General features: G+C 40.9%; 2 protein-coding genes across 3 annotated transcripts in view; one reads left to right on the forward strand and one right to left on the reverse strand.

Annotated features, from left to right (window-relative positions):
• WDFY4 (WDFY family member 4) overlaps positions 1 to 20221 on the reverse strand; it is a 124380-nt gene that overhangs the window by 32490 nt on the left and 71669 nt on the right. For both annotated transcript variants that reach the window (XM_019293922.3, XM_010411034.4), the window contains exons 42-47: positions 19529 to 19580; positions 18501 to 18667; positions 14072 to 14220; positions 12811 to 12931; positions 10352 to 10437; positions 8930 to 8992 (exon numbers count right to left, since the gene is read on the reverse strand). In XM_019293922.3, coding sequence (XP_019149467.1) covers positions 8930 to 8992; positions 10352 to 10437; positions 12811 to 12931; positions 14072 to 14220; positions 18501 to 18667; positions 19529 to 19580 — 638 coding nt within the window. The remainder of the gene's footprint in view (positions 1 to 8929; positions 8993 to 10351; positions 10438 to 12810; positions 12932 to 14071; positions 14221 to 18500; positions 18668 to 19528; positions 19581 to 20221) is intronic.
• LRRC18 (leucine rich repeat containing 18) lies at positions 761 to 8315 on the forward strand. Its single transcript, XM_019293924.3, has 2 exons — positions 761 to 1147; positions 5337 to 8315. The coding sequence occupies exon 2, from the start codon at positions 5367 to 5369 to the stop codon at positions 6144 to 6146; it is 780 nt and encodes a 259-aa protein (XP_019149469.2). The 5' UTR covers positions 761 to 1147; positions 5337 to 5366; the 3' UTR covers positions 6147 to 8315.

A 20221-nucleotide genomic window follows, 5' to 3' on the forward strand; every position in this document is an offset into this window, starting at 1 on the left:
ACGTTGAGTAAATTCAATTAATTTGTTTAGGTGAGCAGAATTCAATCTCCAACCCTGGAATCAGACAAGTACATAAACATCATCAGCTTCTTTATGCCAATAATATCTTGGACCTATTATCAGTGGGAGACAGGCCTCAATGTTGCATCTCCTGTGAATAATACCTAAACAAACCACTCAGCTACTTCTCTTCCATAGTAGAATTTCTTTCAGATATTATTTTGAAATTATTGCAATCGGTTACTAAAAGCTTGAGTTTGGTAACCTCAGTCATAGTGAAAAATGTCAGTAAATTGACATGCTCCAGAGTGAAATCATTGTACCAAGTGCATTTTTGAAGGGTCAAAGATTGATAGATATTGCAGATAGATATGATAGATAGATAGACAGATAGATAGATTGATCTGCACAGATAGATAAATTGCAGCTCATAGTCTCTGCTGTACCACTGAATGAGCCTTCCCTCCTCTGTCCACATCTATCCCATTTGGCATGTGCTAAGGATGGTATCACAAACATTGTGAGTTTTAACACTCACAGACAAGCATCTCTCACTCTGCTACAGCCAAGTAAAATGAAATAGTCAAGTGACTAAAATGGACCGTTAAGGCAGTTTTAGAAGCCGACTAACAGCTTCTAACGAGCTCCAGATGCTTTTTCTTTCTGCATAATTTGAAACCTAACATTTCCAGGCACTGCATGCCATTCAGTTCTTTTCTTTCCAGCTCGATCTTGCAGTCTGGAACCAACCATTATGCTAATAATCTCCAAAGGCGTAGCACTCCTGTTGCTTAGTTACACAAGTTTCATAAGCTGCAGAAGGAGCACTGAAGAGCAGGACCCTGGAGTTGGGGAAACCCTTTTGCCACTCCACTGGCACGCTCACCCAACCTTCCTGAAGGCCTGCCATTTTCCATCAAGGAAGTACGACTCAGAATTCACAGGACTGTGGAAAGGAAACTGTCCTGTGTTCCCTGCTCACAGGTCTGTTTACAGACTGAAAGACTAATTCATTATTCAAAGAAGAGCAGACAGAGGACAACTGCACAGTAACAGACTATGAATGCTCAGCCCACACTACTGAGACAAACTGAGCAGCTTGTGACATCTGCACCTCGCCCTCTAGTAGCTTTCTAGCTGCTAACCGGTAAGATCGTATGCAGGGGGGCAGCCTGGCAGAATTGTTAAGATGAAACAATATTTTTGCCTATTCTTGGTGGGCCTTGGTTTTGCAAGTGACCTTGCACTGTGTGATAGCATGGTGGCCCTGAAGTCACCTGGAAAAGTAAGAAAATTAAGGAAGGAAACTTCTCTCAAACTATGTACTCATGGTGGAATTTAATCTAAACCTGCCTGTTAGCAAGAGACTGCATTTAAGACAGTCAGTGAATGAATCTCTTCCACAACAGGTTGTATCCAACAAGAAATGGCAACAGGCTCTTAAGCAGGAAAGCAGAACTGCTTGGCTTCATGCAAAATCATTTGCTGTACAAGTGCAGGTTTTAAGCTCTGCATGCAAGTATTTCACTATAGATGATTGTACCACCTATTCCATGGGTGAATTAGCACATGTCACCTCACAGCCTTCCTGGCACCAGAGAGGTGCAGGGAATGCATAGCTCCACTGGGTTTGCCATGCCTGTTCTGCAGCATGCAGAATTCCAAGACGAAAGACAGAGGAAATCTCTCACAGGGTAGTTCAAGATGGGCTTAAGATCATTCTGTACAGGCAGAACCATAGAGGAGGAGGTCCTGAAACACCTGGCAGTGCTACAGGCAGAAGGTCAGTTCTGTTCTCGCCTGTGCTGGGAAAGGAAGAAGAAATGTTCAGGGTCCAAATGTGCAGTCTTTTAGGATCAGATGTCCTTCTTAGGGCAGGCTTAAGATACAGTGGGTCATGACTGACCCCTGTGCAAGTGCATAAGTGCAGATAAGGAATAATCCCCAATCCTTCCTTGCCTCAGAGAGACACTGATAGTACTGATGCTCAGGTCTGTTCCTTCCCTGCAGCTCCCAGCAAACTGAGCACCATAGACAGCATGATGCCCTTGACACACAGTTTCTGTTAATTTCTGTATCAGGTCAACCTCAAAGCTCTGGGCTTTTAAAACGCCATCCAGGCAAAAGATTCTACCAAGTGTGGATAGAAAGGGAAAGGGTTTTCTAGTCAAGATCCATTTTAGTGAGACCTTATCACAGAAATACAGCACCCTCCACCCCAGCAAAAGGCTTGTCAACAACTCGGGGGGTGAACCTGGCAGTGGGGTGCAGGTGGGAAGTCTCATCATTTCTTAGGTGGTAGGGCAGCACACGTACCTCTCCCTCTGCCATTCCAGGAGATGCACTGTGAGCATAAGACTGAACAGGCGTAATTAACATTTAAGCAAGGAGGGCTCCTGTGATTCCTGAATTTTTAATATCAGTGGCTACAGAACTGAGGCCCTCTCACACAGAGCCAAAGAGACGTGGCTAAGTAAGCTCCATTATCTCCAGCTGCAGCCCTGTAAAACACTGATAATTAGTTTCCAAGCATGCAGAGGCAGGAGAGCTATCCATCCCCTTCAAGTTGTCGAGTGCACTAAAATGTTTCTGCAGTCCTTTAGTACTAATCCCTATTTTTGGAATTGCAAATCATAGTTTTCAAAGCCCAGAATGTGGCTCCAACTTTTAACCCAAACTAAACAGCACTTAGAAAGAGTGAGCACTCCCTAGGGACTTGATCGGTGCATCTGAGAAGTTCACAGCTGGATTTTAAAAAACCCAACTAAAGAAGGCAGAGTGAAGAAACTTCTTTGGAGTCTGGACATTATGCAGTGCATCATACAAAGAGATCTGTCTTCAGAAAAATCACACTGATCTGTTTGTTAGGAATTCTTAAAAACCTGAAAGGTCCAGGTTCAAACTTTGTAACAGGTTGGAAAGTGTTACTGACAGAGAAATATGCAAACCTAGCAGGCTGAACTGCAGCATTAGTCGTGCCAAGCCTCCAGCACTGAACCTTGTACGCCAGGCTCCCTCTAGTGCTGCCAGGCACGCACAGCGCAGAGGGACCCCGGCACTGGGAACCAGTTACCGGAACAGCAGCACAACCGAATGATTCTTTGCTAGATGGTATTTTTTAAAGTAAGAAAGGAAACTATTTTGGCTCAATGATTCCCTCTTTGAATTTAAATGAAAATTAATAGAAAAAAAATTAATAGGAACTGAATGTTTTCTTTCTGAGTTTTAAACATGTTTTAAAAAAGCGTTTTAAAAGAAATTATAATACTGAAATTAGGAAAAAATTACATGTTTCTCCTTGAGGCTCCCATTAATTTTTTAAAAGGCATACTTGGTTGAGAAGCTTCACTTATCAAAAAGCACTGAATGTCTTGGTCAACTCGTCCAACACAAAATTCCAACAAAGAAAAAGTTGGACCCAAAGGTCACCTGGTTCATGCCAATTACAGGAGGCAGGAAGTCTCTCTTCATCCTGCCAACGTGTAAGAAAGCTCCCCTATAGATCTTTTTTCTGAAGCATGGTAGTTACCCCACCTCTGTGCACCAGAAAGGGCTCAGGGTGTCCTGTACCAGCAGTGGGGCTCTGGCACTCCCCATGCTGCTCAACTTTATCTTCACAGAATTGCCAACAAGGATATTGCATAAAATCATTAAAATGAGTGAGCTGTGATTAGAAAACCCTGCTGTTTTGATCTCCAGAACTTTCTACTCACTCCTGGGGAAATTATTTACGCTAACATCAACAAAGGTGGAAAGAGTACTTACTTACACTTTGCTTCAGTTACCAGTCAACATATAGATAGAATAGCATCAACATTGCCCCTTGGTAATATGGTCCTGTAAGTACTCATGAGAGACAGAAACATGGGAGTGACACACAGAAAGATTTAACTGTGTTTAAGTATTTTCATGTAAAATAACAAAAAACCTATTCTGGAACATGCCCCCAGGGCAAGATAGAATCCACTGCACTGCTTCCAGTATTTTCTGAAGCATCTGCCTCACTACAGAGCTCTTGGGAGAGTGGGTGGTCGCTGGGTTAATGCTTTTGCATTATTTTGGGCTATAGCATGTAATTGAAAAGAAGCTGAAATGCCTTAGTTGTAACTTGAGCTTCCCCTTCATGTATTCACACATGATTAATGAGTAGCCAAAAAGCCTGAAGGGTTTGTAATGAACATAGGGACATGTATTGTAGACAAATCCTTATTTTGTCCTAAACAATCATTCATCAAAGCTGCAATTTGACTCTTTACAATTAAATGCCAGAGCACCCAGACCTGAGATTACTCAGATGTAACCTGTGCTCCTCTCTGAACCCTCACTGAGAGGGACATTGTCATCCATTTCCAGGGAATCGGCCTATTTCCTTTGCCACTAGGCATAATTAGCAGCTGTATTTGATGACCTTTGATTAGAAAGAGTTCACCAAACCTGAGAATAAGTGGACTATACTTTTACAGGCCTCCCCTCCAGGAAGCATGTAACACATGCTGAGAATCAGTATGAGTCAAAAGTCTGACTACTACACCTACATGCATTTTTCTGAGGGCAGGGCACCTTTGCAGACCCTCTATCCCCCAGCATGAATAAAATAAAAAGGTTAGAGTATCCAGAGGAGAGGACACTTAGCAAGGCCCAGTTTAACATGTCATTAAGCAGCACTGACACCAATCCCTGTTGCAGTTTGTCCTGTAGGTGATATATGAATTGCCAACAGTTCTGGCCAGTCTGGGAGCCCACCATGTTCCTGAGTCCTGGTCAAAACAAAATTCTTAATAATTTCCTTTAAACATTTAATCTTTCAGTAACATCCAAAGATGAAATCTCAAGTCCATTACACAGGAAATTTAACCAACCTGTTAGCAAATGTCAGGTCTGTAAAGATGGCAACTGCTGATCTGGTAGAATAAGAAAATTTTAGGTAGCTTCTTCTAATGCAGTCTCTAAGGACTGGATTGACACCCACAATATATTTTGCTCCACTCCTCAGCTGGCTGATGGATAATAACATATTTCATTCAGTTGCATTATATCCTAAGCTCAAATCAGTATTTAGGAATGAAAGACGGCAAATGTCTCCCACTTGTAATTTCACCCTGTAATGTAATGTAGGTGTTACATTGCAATGAAATAATATTGTAAATTATTAGAATTTCACCTACTCAAAATACTTTCAGGAAGAATTTTCAGACTTGCAGCTTTGCAGTTGACAAGTTCTGACCTCAAAACAAAAAAAACTTCTGAAGAGTCTAGCAGTAATATTAATTATAACTGTGTGATTAACAGCCATGGCTTTCAAAGGCTTTATTGGAGTTGTCACATTTTATCCACAGAGTCTGGTCTGTCTGTCTGTCAGCAGAGAGATGCCGCCCAAGGGAAAAGGTCCACAAGGGAAAAGGATCACCTTGAAAGTGGCCAAAAATGCAGTCCATGTAGCTTTTAATGGAAGGCGCCGTCTTGACTTAAGCAAAATGGGCATTGCCACCTTCCCCAAGTGCATTCTGGAGCTGGCTGACGTGGAGGAACTTGATTTGAGCAGAAACATGTTAAAAAAGATTCCAAACATCATTGAGAAGTTCCAGAATCTGATGTGGCTGGACCTGCATAGTAATCAGCTTGATGAGCTGCCTGCAGCAATAGGCACACTTCACAACCTTACTTACCTGAATTTATGCAACAACAAGTTGAAAGCTCTACCAGAAGAGTTGACCCTGCTCAGGAACCTGCGTATTCTCAACCTTGGCTTGAACTGTCTTGAGACTATTCCCACCACTCTTGGGACTCTAAGGGAACTTACTGAGCTAGGTCTCTTTGACAACGCCTTGACCATCATCCCGAAGAGTGTGAAAAAACTCCCCAAGCTTGAGAAACTGAATGTAAAAAGAAACCCTTTACCAGAATTTGCAGAGGAAGAAGAGCCGATTGACACCGTTAAACGCATAGAATCACTTTACTTAGTAGAAAAGAAAGACCTGTGCAGCTCCTGCCTGCAGACATGTCAGGGTGAGAGGGACGAGCTGCACAAGTTAGAGGACATGACGCCCGGCTCCTCAAATAAGCCAAGTTTCCCTTCACTCGTTACACCCAATTCCTCTGCAAGGGATAACCAAGAAGAATGGAGAATGAAAGACGCCAATCCTTGAAATATACCAAGGCACTCAACAGACTGTGTTCCATGAAGCCCAGCCCAAGCTAATAAAAAGCTGACCTCTCTACTCTTCCATTTTCCTGCAGTTCTGCTTCTTTAAAGATCGACTTCATTTTAGAAGCAGACCTCTATGGTCTCTAAAATGAAAACCAGAACAACTAAACTATGTGTATGTTTGGAAAAGACTATTTCCATCTGGGCCTGTCCCTACAACATGTTCTCCAGGTTTCGGCTTTTTGGGGTCTTTTGCGTGTGCAATGTCCAGTAAAGGGATCTTTTTAAAAATAGGTTTTTGTAGTAAATCCATTCCCACCACTAAGCCACAAGTATTATTTCTGTTCATTTTCGTAGCGTGAGACACAGTTGAACCAGTCTCAGTAAATACCATTTGGAGGAAAAGGCACAGACCTGGGAACCTTCTGCTGCTGGTGGCTGCCACCAAGGTCTCAGAGTCTCAAATAGGCACTGCCAGTGTAGGAACAGTGAGCCTGTTCAATTCAGCAGAGGCAGCAAACACAAGTGTTATGCTGAGGAGTAACTAAGCAGTGCAAACACAATGCTTAGAGATAGATAACTAGTGATCCTGGTTGCCATCAAGGGGCCAGATTCTGCAAGTTCTTTGGGATTTTGGGTGCTATAGCTAGGTGCAGCAATCTCCAAGTTGCACAACACAATCAGCATGGCATCCTATACTCGTAGTGTTTTCTCTGCCTCTGAGTCTCTCTCCAAGGAAGATGTAGAAGGGAGAACAGGTAGGAAAAATATTTCTCTTTGTAAGGGTCCCAGGTTTACCACTTAAGCAGTGAATAAAGTGATTAAGAGAAGAAGAGTCACTGTGTTCCATGAACCAAGAATCAGCTTGTGAATTGATGAAGTCAGGCCTGGTATCCCCACAGCACTTTTAGTTTTCTGTTGACATGTACGTATGCACATGTGCACCTGAGCACACACATTCACTTGCTCAAATCACATCCTTAGGGCAGAGAGTGCTGACATCCTGCAAACAGCAATATACAGGAACAAGCAACGAGCAGATTATAAAAGCACTCATGCATGACATGAGAAGGGCTGGCAGTGGCTGTAATAACCTATGGTGATGGCAAACATTTAAGTATATTTATATGAAGAATAAAGTGCCAGGAGCACTTTAGTTTTTAAATTACTACAGTAGAGCCTGGGAGTCAGAACTCCTGTGTATTTCCTATGGACTAGGTGGAAAAACTGATAAGGGATTTACCAGAAATTCTATTACCACAATATCATATGATGTATCAAACTAGTATTTTCTTCTTTCCATGCTTCAACTGTGCAATTATTAATAATGTGTCTGGGCAAAGAACTTAGTCTAGTCTGTTTCCTTGTCTCAGGTATGGCAGGAAAAGCTGGAATGCTGTGGAAGTTGGCCATTGTCCTCCTAGATGGGGAAGGAGCCTCAAGTGCTACTTTTGAGATTTTCTAACTCTGAAGCAGCTCCACAATTCAAACAAGGGAAAAGTAAACTCATCAAGTCCTCAGTCTGTTAGTTCTGAGCTTGGTAAAGGGAAGCACACCTACTGAGGTAATTTTCCTTAATTTAAGCATGAGTTTTCTGGCTTCAGTACTTAGGCAATGGTACTATACTACATTTATTTTATTTCAGTTCATGCTCTAACATGGTCCAGCCAAAGTTATGCCAAAGGCCCTTTATGTTCTCAGTGTAAGTTGCATAGGGGCTTCTCTCAGCCAGTGGAGTAAAACTGAAGGCAGAGCCTTACTGCAATTCAGGACACGCTACTTTAGACCTAGGCATGCAGCCTGTCAAATTCTCAGATTAAACATGAGTCAAGTGTTTCTCCCAGTAACCACCAGCCCAGTTAATGCCCACATTTCTTGATGCTGTAATGCATCTTCTCTCAAGACATTCACACCTCTTGAGCTCCCAGCAAGCAGAGGGAAAGGAAATCCTAGGGTGAGTTACTGTTTACACAGAACAGACATCATGCTCCCCAGTCAGCCACCACCTCTGGCATAGGCTAGCCAGAGCTGTTTCCATACTGCACTGATACTTTCAGCCAGTTGATGACTGGTGCTCAGGGGTGAAAATGCTCACTTACAAGATAGGTAATGATCTGCAACAGGTAGACTGAAAATTAAAATGGGTACAGCTGACACAGGCTACAACAGCTCAGGGGCAATGTGCACCTCAGGTCTCAATAGAATTCTGGCCTCAGCAATCATTTCAGAGGACACTAATTAGACACTTAGGGCTGTGTTCCCCAGATACCCAAATTGAGAAAAGTTACAGTAACTCATGAGATGCATGAAACATTCTCTCAAGCACCTCCCACTGGGAGAAAACTTTTTTCCTGCAATGGTAAATCTGAGGGACACGTTAGAATCTCCACTGTGCAGCTAATACAACATGCCAAAACATCCATGTGTACATCTCTCACCATCTGCCCTAAGCACACAATGAAGAGGTCTTTATGCAAAAGCAGTATGGATTAGCTCTGTCCTCACCTCACTGTCTCTTCCTACAGTAACCATCTGTGTAGAGTTTACCAATAAAGTGATATTAAGGAGACAGTAATTATTAATCATCTCTGCACAGTCAGCTTTTCAACACGCATCTTCATGCTGTGATGATGTATGCTAGAATGCTTTTTGAAGTTCTGGCAACACCTCTGAATCTTTAAAAGGGAGGATACAAATAGGTATGTTTCTATATGCTTTTTTTAAGGTGCAACTTATTCACACGATTGCACTTATTACAGTTATCCAAGGTTTCCTGTGTCTTACCTTATATTTAGGGATTCTTCCGTTATCCCCTTTGACTTCAAAGCAGGTTGGAAAGAGCAAAATCTATAGGAGATATGAAAGGTCACATTATAGTTATGCAAATGGTTATTACAACATATTACATATCTATAAAACTGCTGTGGCCTCACAACTTTCTTCAGGAAGCCACAGCATTTCCCAAGACTCTAACCTGGGACAAAGCTGCAAGACAACAGGCAAAAGCATACATCTAATATTAAGGAGTTGCTATGGGCTGGATAAAAGCAGTTTCTCTCCCCAATAGGACTTTGAAATTATATATAGGGTTATGGACTTTTGATTTAAGGTACTATTAAAGTCAGAGAATAAGAACCCATTCAGACATTTACTTAGCAAAAATGGCAGAAAGAACACCAACCCTTATCTCAGCCATTCATATTTACATTTGCTGTGGGTTTATATCAGACAAACTATACCCTTGAAAAATATACGTTTGGTGACCTTCAGCTGAGGATCAAAACCGTGTCTTGAACGGCCTTTGAAAGATTCCCCCAAGAGATACTTGTCAGAACTCAAAGACAGCAAAGGTAAGGGCTGGCTTTGGAGCAGATCCTGGTGACTAAGTAGCCACACTGGAAAGGAAGAACAGATAAATCTGCACTGACTTTTTAATGCAATACTGGAATAGGAACTGCTCAGAGATTTTAGGAGCAGAAGGAATTGCTATGATTCTTTAGAAATTAGTAGTACCAATGCTCAGTTCGGGCTGCAGAATTTACTACAGGAAGTACTAGTACTGAAGTGGATTTTCTTGTGTAAAGGCCAGTGAATGTATAGTAATCCTGATATAATGGCCAGAACTGCAGTAGACAAAAACATGCAAGAAAACAAAGTGCAGATTAATCACTTAGTAGTCTTACATTCAAGTTCCATTAAACAAGGCAAGCACATAAGGAAAATCTTTTTTAAAATGCCATTGTTAAAAGTTAACTCTACAAAGATAAAGTTGGAGAGACAAAAATATGTTATTCCTAAAGAATCTAGTGATACTATGTGGGTTGGAAGAAAGCAGGAAGAAACCTTCTTCCACCCAGTACAGTGAGGTGAAGTGGAAGTGGTTCTAGTCTTAGTGGGAGGAAGGAAAACAGCTACAGTCAAAATTTCCTGGGATGCAGGGACACAGAACACATGACTGGGCGCTAGAAAAGTCCTACACATTAGATCCCTTGATAAGTCAATGGCTATATAATGCTCAGAAAAATTCACAGGTCAGAAAAAGGAAAATTTCATAGCTAAAGTGTAACCCATGAAAGCTCAAGGAAAAAATGGAAAATAAAGTTCCCGTGGCAACACAACACAGACACCTGACACCAGGATAAATAGGGGTGGTATACCAGGAGCATCACCAGGAGCATTCCCATGTCATTATGAGCTCGTCATTACCTTTTAAATATCTTATTTCGGTCACTGTCATGGAAGACAAGAAATCTGGAGTAACCATTTTTGAAGAATATTTCCAAGGCGATCTCCTGGAAAGGTAAATCATTTACAGTGTGAGGAGCTGCAAAGCAAAGCCTAGTGCTGCAAAGGGTCCATCACAGCCTGTCCAATTCTTCAGAGCTTTAAAAACAAGACCTTGACTTTTTGACAAACGTGAAGAAGTAAAACAAAATACATCTAACATTCTAAATATCTCCAACAGTAGAAATGGTCCTACTGGGTGACTAGGAGTTCAAAGACCTCTTTGAAGCAAAACCAAACTCCAGATATTGGTTCCACCAATCACCTTTTCCTGCTGCTTTGGAAACATTTCTATCGTGAAATCTCAGTGTGATTAATAAGACAATAGTAGCATTAACTTCCAACTAGGTGATAAAGATAACACAGAGAGGGGATTCTAAATAAGTTTCTTTTAGAGAGCATCCATACTGCTTTCTAAATTAAGAGAGAGCTCAATAGAACTGCCAAAATAATTTCTCCTGACTAGAAGCAGCAAAGGAGGAAGGGGAGTTTATGACATTTCTCACCAAAACTTTGAAGAATTAAAGTTGAAAGAAAATTTCACTCCCTTTTCACCTCCCTGGAATGTCTCCACACGTTGTTATGCTGGGCATTTGAATATAATCCTATTATTTACTTAGTGAGTGGTCCTTTCTTCCCCCAAGTCATTCAAGTAAAACTATAAATAACATGCAGTGTCTGGGAACACAGACATGAGTTTCAATCCAAATGCGGCAGGTGCAATACAAACCTAGAAAAACACTATGATGGCAGGTGGCCCATACATGATTCATGGATAAAATATAAAGCATAAAGGTAATATGAGAGCAGCTATGACAATAAACAGCTTGGACCATTTGCTCTGAAGCTCAGCTTTCCAAATGAGGTCTGCTCAAGTGTTGCCATTACAGAATTGGGCCAGTGCTTTGCTCTGGGCTGGGCTATGTGCAGGGACAAGAGGAGACCAGCTGAGGCACAGTCACTGCCTAAACAGCTGATCTACCTGGCCTACAGGGAAAGCACAAGGAATCAGGTTTCTTCTTTTCCACAATACATTTTCAAAGTTTGTGGCATAGAGTCCCAGCAAAGCCTGATACAGATACCTGAGTTTTCAGTTAATTAACTGAATAAAACAACCCTGGAACAACAACAAAACCCCCAATCTACAAAACCCCTCAAACCAGCAAGCTCTGCCTATTCCCCAGGCCCATCCAAACACTGTTTCTACTCATCTCCACTTTTCACTTTGGGTCACACTAACACTTCTATTTTTCATGTTTAAAAAAATCCATGCATACACAAATGTGAATATATGAGTAGCTGGAAGTCTTCCACTAGGACCTTTGATGCTATCCCACAAACAGAAGAGGTGACAGTTCTGCTACTCAGGCTGATCACCTAAGTGATCTAAGAAAATAAGCTTCATACAGTTACTCAGAACATGACTTACCATTCCTGTACATGCTTGGTGAGTGACCTAACCACTGCAATGTACTGTATCCTGAAGCGTCACCCACCAAAATTACCCAGTTTGCATACACAATTAAATATAAAATAAAACAGGGCTGACTCATGGATGAGTACCATACTACATGATATAAGACAATTATCAGCCCTATTTTCTCCAGCTTCTGAATTTTCTAAATGATTTCTTAATTCCCTGCTGAATCTCAACCTTCCAAAAATGGATTCAAAGTAACAAGTAACTAGTTACAGCTGCTTCAAAATTCCATATATTGGTCAAATCTGTGAATTAATCCTTAGACTGTACCAAAACCCTCCAAAGCAAGTACAGGCTCTGGTGTTGCAAGAAGTTCTAGTTACGACTCTTCTGTGATTCTCCTCACAGATTCAGCTAAACTAGACAAAACTGAAAGGGTACTGAGGCCCCTGGTGATGAGTAGCTCCTGGGTATTGCAGCTATAGGCACAGAATCCTCTGTTTTGGCTTATGGTTCTTTTATTGAACCACATGCACAACTTGAATGCTATTCCAAGAGGCCCAGGATAAGTGTGTTAGTAACCCATAGTACACTGATGCCGTAACTACTGAAGTCTTTGGGAGCTCAATATTACTAAAGTCAGCTGCTTTCTGGTAGCTTCCATAAAAATAAAGAAAATTAACTTCAAGTCTAATTTTCAAACACATTGTGTGAACAACACTGTTAGCCCAACAATTAATAATCCAGCCACTCCACTCAGGGTGTTTTAACACTGTGGTGAGTATAGAAAGGTGTTTGTATTAGCAAAGGCTAATGAAGCAATGATGGGACCAAAAGCATTTTGATACTCAAGCAAAAAAATATCAGCAGTCTTAGTGAAAACTGAGCAAGCAGTTTTCAGTCACGTGTCACTGCTGCTGTTGCAGCTTTCCCTCTAATGACTGAGCATGTTAATTCCTACCTGCAGGAGAAAGCGCATCAGATGAATCTCTTTGATATCATGATATGAATAACGGGAACACATCTGGTCTCCCACAGCATGATCTTTATGACATAAGTTGAAAATAAATGGATCACTGATTCTGGAAGAGAAAAATAAATTAAAAAAAAATTAATTTGAAACAAAAAAGACCTGGAGAGACCTCTTGAACATGCAAGTCCTCCCCTAAAGAAAAACAACAATACCAAGAGATATCAAGATCAACTGGGACATACATAAACTGAAAACAAAGCTAAATAAAGCTAAATACTAAAGGCAGATTTTCAACTAGTTACCCAAATAAAGAGCCTGTGGAGGCTAAGGGTAGGTTTGGAGTTCTTTTAGTGCATGCAAACAGGCAGACAGCAATGTTTTGCACACGTTGAAGTCTGAGAATGAGCAAGGGAAGAAACTTGTTGGGAGAACCTGAAAGCCCAAGTCAAGGGTAAGCATCATATGGACACACAGCTATTGTAAAGAGCAATTACTTGGAATTAATAATTAAACAATTAATTAATTATTATTTTAGTTGTGTATATGCATTGGAATTTCCATCTACAGCCTAGCCCACAGAAAATCCCTTAGAAAAACAACCTAAGCTTTTATCAGATCCAGTCTAATCGATCCTTAAGTCACCTGATCAGACTGACTGATATTAAATTTAGTAAGATTCGGATGCAGAGCAGACAGGGAGTAAAAATGCTGAGCTACTCACTGTCCCACTGGGTTTTGCACATGAGCACACAGAATGCACAAAGAGCTCAGTCTAACAGACTCATTTTCAATATTGATCACTTTCAATAAATCATGAGTCAGAGATAATAGCAGTGTGCCAAATATTAATTACGAATCTGTCTTGGAGGCACAAACAAAAAACTTATGAGACAATGAAGCTAAAGGGTCTTGCACTAACTGTTCCATATGAAAAAAAGCTGTGAGCTACTCAGAAAGAAACTTTAACAACACTATAACATAACTGAAAACCAACAATGTATGTGTGAGACTGTCCACCATCTCCATCTGTTGAAGATGGGTGTTCTCATGGCATCTCCAAAGCCTGTGAACAAGCACCTCTGTTAGTTATGTTAAGCAGTTTTTTGAACAAATGGGAAGGATGGAAAACTTCTTGCTGTGCTATTACTCTGCTTGAAATGCCCTCAAATCTGTACAAATTCAAGGCATCCATGTGCCAATACTGGAGTTGACCAAGCAGATCTCTGGAAGAAAGCAAAGAATGACTCACCTGGACAAGCAGTGACTAGTACAGTAGACTTCCTCCAGAGGGGATAACACGAAGCACTCACAGATGTAGAAGTGCTCTTTGCCAAAGAGCAGCACCCCTTCCAGTGCTGTATGACCCCGCACAACTGCCACGGAGCACTTGAACGTCACCTAGTATGGAGGCAAGAGTAATAAGGCCAGGAGCTGGTAACATGGGAGACAGGGGCAGCAGGGAGCCAGACCCAGTGATGTAGAAGAACATATATTGTACCAAAAACCAATGTTTGTGCCATATTGATTAGCGAATTCACAGGAACAAAGCCACAAAAATCACCATACGACTGACAGAGGTCCAATCAGAATATATAAATCTGTCAATCTAATTGTCTTAAAGATTTAGATAAACATTCTAGAATATTTTTAAAACTTTGCCTTGACATCCTAAGACTCAATTTCTTGTAGAAGAATTTCTAAAATACAATTTAAAAACATGGGGAATTTTTCAACAAAGTATTTTGTTTATTATATACGCTAGTTCATAGAAAGTTTTCTTGGGAACTGACCAGTTTTGATAAAGAAAAGAAAGCCTTTTTTCTGGAACATTTTCTATGGCTGATAGATGGTGCAGAAAGTAAATAAACCAATATAGGGACTGGAAAATGGTGTGGCCTGCAGGAAAAATAAAAGTTCTGATTTTAAATCAAGCAGTAGTTTATTGCAAAGAATTTCTCTTACATTTAGAAGCATGGAGTTCCTTATTTTTGTCTGCTCATATAATATTCTATATATACTCAGCTCCAAAAGCAAAGCCCTCTGGTTAGTACAGTGAGCTGGGAGGGTCAAGGCCAACTCAGTGTTGTGCCCAGTTTCAACCAGAACTTTCAACCAGTACCTCCTCCATTCCTAGGGAAGGAGGCAGTAGCTAATCATCTATTAGCCCAGCCTCAAAAATCTTCCTCCCAAAATCTTAAAACGCTACTACCTTATATACTAGGAAAACTGTGCACTGCTGAGCTCCCCCTGTAAATTAACACAATCCTGAATTGCATACAATCCAGAAATGAGTGTAAAATTTTGCAAGCTGAGTCCATCTGAAGCTGCAAGGATCAGTGGGCTACATATAACAGGAGAAGTTTCCTGATTCAGAAATGTAATACAGTGCTCTTGAACAGATTGACAAGTATGAGAAGTATCACAAATCTGTTTTTCTCTTAAGATCTCAATGGTCTTACCTCTACCAAGCTAGGGAGCTGTATTATTTTTTGGGGCAGGCAAAATTGACCCAGAAATGGGATTGGTTTTACTACATAACGTAAAGTCTACACGATCATATGTAGGGTAAGAATGGTTCTCCTTTGCTCTTCGCCTTTGTTCCTAACCTCACTATTTCTGGAGTCAAATCTACAACCTTCCTTGCCATCCCAAAATACACACGGTCTAGCTCAGGTCAGCTGAAACAGACCTGTACTGCTTCAAAGGTTTTAGTGTTTGATGTCAGGATAACATAAATATTAAATTCATAAGTAAATGAAATAAAATCTCCACGTTTAAATACTTCTGCTGAAAAGACATTATTTTACCAACAAATGGGGCGCTTCATTTTGAAATCACTTAGTGGGCACAAAAGGTTGTTTTCTTCTATCTGGCTTTAAGGAAAAAAAAAAACAAAACCCCAGCCCTGGGAGACTTCTGTGGGTATTTTTTCATGAAAATCTCTTCAATCTCTTTCCCCTCTAAATGATTTCTAAGAGGAAGGTAGCATTTTTTCATCACCTCTCCCATAGGAATGCCTATCTCTGCAGGGAAATGCCAACCACAGAACCCTGAACTGGAGTGCCTGCCATTACATGGTTAGAGACACGTATGCTTGCACTGAGAATACTGGGGAAATCTGCTCACATTAGCAAACCAAATGGTTTCCTGAAGTAATTAAATAGGAAAAAGATCACTTCTTCCCAAAATGAAGGTAACTGAATATTGAAATATCAGGCAGTTTCATAAAGCAGCTCCACAGACACGAAGTTGAAATCCAGACTTCTAAGAAATCCACCTCAAACCCAGAGATCATGTGTCTGTTTTTAGGAGGCATGTGGATCGTGAAGGAGGCCTGCTCATGATCACTGATATGGTCTGGCACAAATAAACACTTTGCTATTCTGCCTAAGGCTGGACCAGGGCACATTAGCAGACCTTGACAGGGAGGAAAGAGCATGTACCTCTTTCACAAACCTTAAACTCTGAGTATTCTGTACTATCCAACCAGAAACAGTCAATGGTGTCAATCCCTTTCTCCAATTTTATATTATTTCTTCAAATTTATATTATTATTAAATACATCTGCGTTATTGGAAATACAAGAGCCCTTGAGCTGAGTAAACTTTTTTCATTTGGGGAATGTGACTTATATTACTGCTGATGAGTAGCAAAGATCTGACAGAGTTGTACCACAAAATCTCCACCAGGACAGTGTTGTACCTGCAAGTCTTGTACCTTCAGTCTTGCACTGAAACACCAAGCAGCTTGAAATTATCATAAATTAAATAAAAACTTCCATTTTCTGTCAAAACAGATCAAAACCCAGTTCACAAGCTACTAGAATCATTAATCAATGAAGCAAACATGACATAAAATAATTGAATAATTACCTTCTAAGGTATTGCCCAAAGCCCTGCATCTCTTGATTGCTCTGTTCATTCAGATGTACAAGGGAATTAAGCTAAAGGCTTAAGTTGTTTCTTTTTCTTGTTTTTCAGAAGAGCTGTTTCTAAATGTTCCAGTTGCATTTAAGCAAACAGCCATAAAAGTGTATCTGCTCTGGAGTTCAACAACCAGATTTCCAAAAGAACTACATGTGTGAAGATGCAAACAGTCTTCATATAGTTTTCAAAAACACTACGGGGATTACCCATCTATTCCTGCAGGCTCTAGTAGTGTTAGCATGGTCCCTCCAGGGAAAAATACAATGGTCACACACTCACTCAAACTCACACACACTCAGGCACATTCAATGACTTGTCTGTGCAGTGCAGGAGAGAACATGGCTCCAGTTGCCTGCTTAAAGTGCAAAGAGCTCAGGAGGCAGCCACTGACAAGGCAGGACAGCGGCGCACTAAGTGAGCACAGGACAGCTAATGTCACCCCCCGCTGCTTTTGTTAATACTTCTGCCAGCTTGGCAAGGCAGCGACTGCTGCTGGAAAAAAACATGCCTGGCATTTCTGATGGCTTCCTGCAGAGTTACATGGAGAAGAGACAGACAGCCTGAAGGCTCAAAATGAGATCAGTGCATGGAAAACATGCCTCGCATTTTCATGCCTGTCTCCTTCTTCTGGGGAGAAGTATGGGGAGGAAGGGGCAAAAGGAGGAGGGGCAGAGAAATGAATTCTGTTACATAAACAGACTGCACCAAGAGGTCTGAGAAAGTCCTATTAGAGAGCACAAGTGCAACCCCCAGCCACTGGCAAAGCATCAAGAAAATCTGGTGATGGTATTGAGATATTAAAATAAAACAGCTATTTCTGTATCTATGTACAACTATCACAGCACTGTGATGACTGAGTTTAAATTCTAAAAGTATTTGGCTTCCACCATGGGATGTTAATTCCTGGGCCACTGGGGGAGTGATGCCACTGAAAAAAACAGGTACACTGCAAAAGATCAGGGAATGAGGCCATGTCTATGCCTCAATTAAATTGACAACATCTAAGTTACAATATTCCTAAGAGTCACCCTTATTTACTCCACAACTCATCTCCTCCCACAATGGTCCTGAACTTGCCTCTTCCTTATATTGGGAAGAAACCTTGGTGAAGTGCATCCAGTTCTGTACAAGAGCAAAGAAGGAACAGCAATGTTTTGACTAGGTAACACATGATGGAAGCATCAAAGAGGAAGCGTGGAAAGTTTCTGTGGCCTAAGAGGGAAGAATCTGTCCAGAACTCATGGGGAGAGAGAAAGGAAAAGATGTATGAAGGGAGGAAGAAAACATCTTCTGGTATTCTTCAGGAAGACATGTGAACACCACCGAACTAGCAACCTATACAAAACTGGCACACTCTTCCAGAGGTAAGAAATAAGTTTGATCTAGGCACTGCTCTGACCATGAATAAAGGTTGTGGAGCAGCACAGGAATTCTCACAGTCTTATCATTTGCCATGTCTTAGGCAAATTCAGACAATACTTCTCATACGAGAATATCTTGGTTGCTATGCCCAAATTTTTTTCTCTTACTTCAAGGAATTAATGTTAATTGCTCTTCAAGAAAAGTCTGTGTAGGAGTTCATACAGAGGCTGGAAAATTATATTTGCTCTAGGGAAACAGAGAGTAATGATGTGTACTGTAGACTGAATCCACCTGAACCCCAAACTGAAAGGAACAGATAGGCCTCCACATCCAATTCACCCTCTAAAGTGCCATGTCCCCAGAGAAAATTTTCTAGTTCATCTTTCCTACCTTTTCACTCTCTGCCAACTCCTGCAATATAATTTGTCTCTCCACACACAGTTCCAAAAAGTCTTCTGAATGGAAACTTTCATGTAGAGCTGGGAAGAATGTTAGCTGGTTACAATCCAATCCCTTCTGATCCATCTCCCTCTCTGCTCCATTTAACATCAGCTCTCCTGTATCAGTATAAAGAGATTGCGGTTTCAGTGGCAGCCGGATGACACCAGAAGTATTTGCAATTTAGACTTTCACTCAATCTATTCTACCTTGGGAAACAGCATTATTTATGTGCAAAAAACAGGCAAGAGAATTAAAACCTGTGACTGCTGAAGAAGGATGATTATTTCAGGGAACCAAAGACAGATACATGCAGTCAGTCATAATTCACACTAAATCCCTATAATCACGGAAGATTAGGAAAGTAGGAAAAATTTAATGTGGACTTTGGGGATGTGGACTGAGCAGGATCTTAATAAAACCCAAAGAGAGACAACCCACTTATATCTTGCTTAAGCTGTGTCCCAGGTTTTGCACACTCATGCAGTGCATGCAGATCAAAAAGGCACAGTCAGCCTTCTTATTGAGGCTGACTGTAACCACTCCATGCAGGAACTACATACTGCTTCCATCTTGGTTGGAGTCTAAAACAATGAGCTCCACTCACGTGTTTGCTAGACCCTATCACAGTAAAAAGTATGCAACACTGCATATTTCCAACCTAATTTCTTCTGAGTTTAAGCAACTGGGAGCTTTGCAGGTGCCCAAAAGTACCCAAAGCTTTCATTTCAAAATAGCTCTTTTAGATCTTTCAGGTGGCAACAATAGAGCAGCAAATTCTGAACACAGTTGATATATCACCTATAAAATTTACATCAGCTTTGTCCCAGATGTTATAGTGACTTTTTAGCCCAGAGCACTAACATTAAGGTTTTTTTGCTGGCTTGAATTCTGACCTGGAACTCCATACACTAATTCCAATTATCTTTGACTGTTTATGTCTACTTTCTTGATGATGCAATGAAGCCCTAAAAGGTTACCTGGATTCACTTCAGTGGGGGAAGTTGTTTCCTTTCTGTTTGCTAGGAGAACCTGAAAAGAGACTAGGTGTGACTAGAGTGGAACATGCAGACAGGTAAACATGTCAGAACCTAGCTGGCAGAGAAGAACACAGCTTTAGATCTATGGTGCAAATAAATGCCTTGGAAATTCAAATAAACTCAATGGAAAGGAACAAATAAACATCATTGGAAAGGAACCCAAAGGAACAAATGTCAACAATTAAACAGAAGAACTATTATCTTTTCAAAGACCACTGTGCATGAGGCCAGTTATAGGATAAAAATCATACTACTCCATTTGCAGAAAACTGCCAGAATCCAAGCAGCACATGAAAGCTGAAAATGCCTTAGATATAGGAACCTTATATTGAAGTCTTCAGCCTTTCATTGATAGGATTTGACACTTTGACATTAGAGAAACAGAAAGTACTAAATACCCCACATACACAGTTCAATCTTAGTTCAAACCACCCTAGTTCCCCTTTTGGCCATTCACCACTTCTAGCAGCACTTGTAAGCATATGACTAACAGGACAGTGCAGCCTTCTAACTGGACTCTGCTGCATACATTGGGAAGCACTTGAGATACTACTACAGAAAAGTATGGACAGGTTATATTGTCACCCGTCTGGGGAGATTTTATACAAGAAAAGAGGAAAATTCATTCTGTTG

Source organism: Corvus cornix, chromosome 6, assembly GCF_000738735.6.
Source record: "Corvus cornix cornix isolate S_Up_H32 chromosome 6, ASM73873v5, whole genome shotgun sequence".
NCBI classification, from domain to species: Eukaryota; Metazoa; Chordata; class Aves; order Passeriformes; family Corvidae; genus Corvus; species Corvus cornix.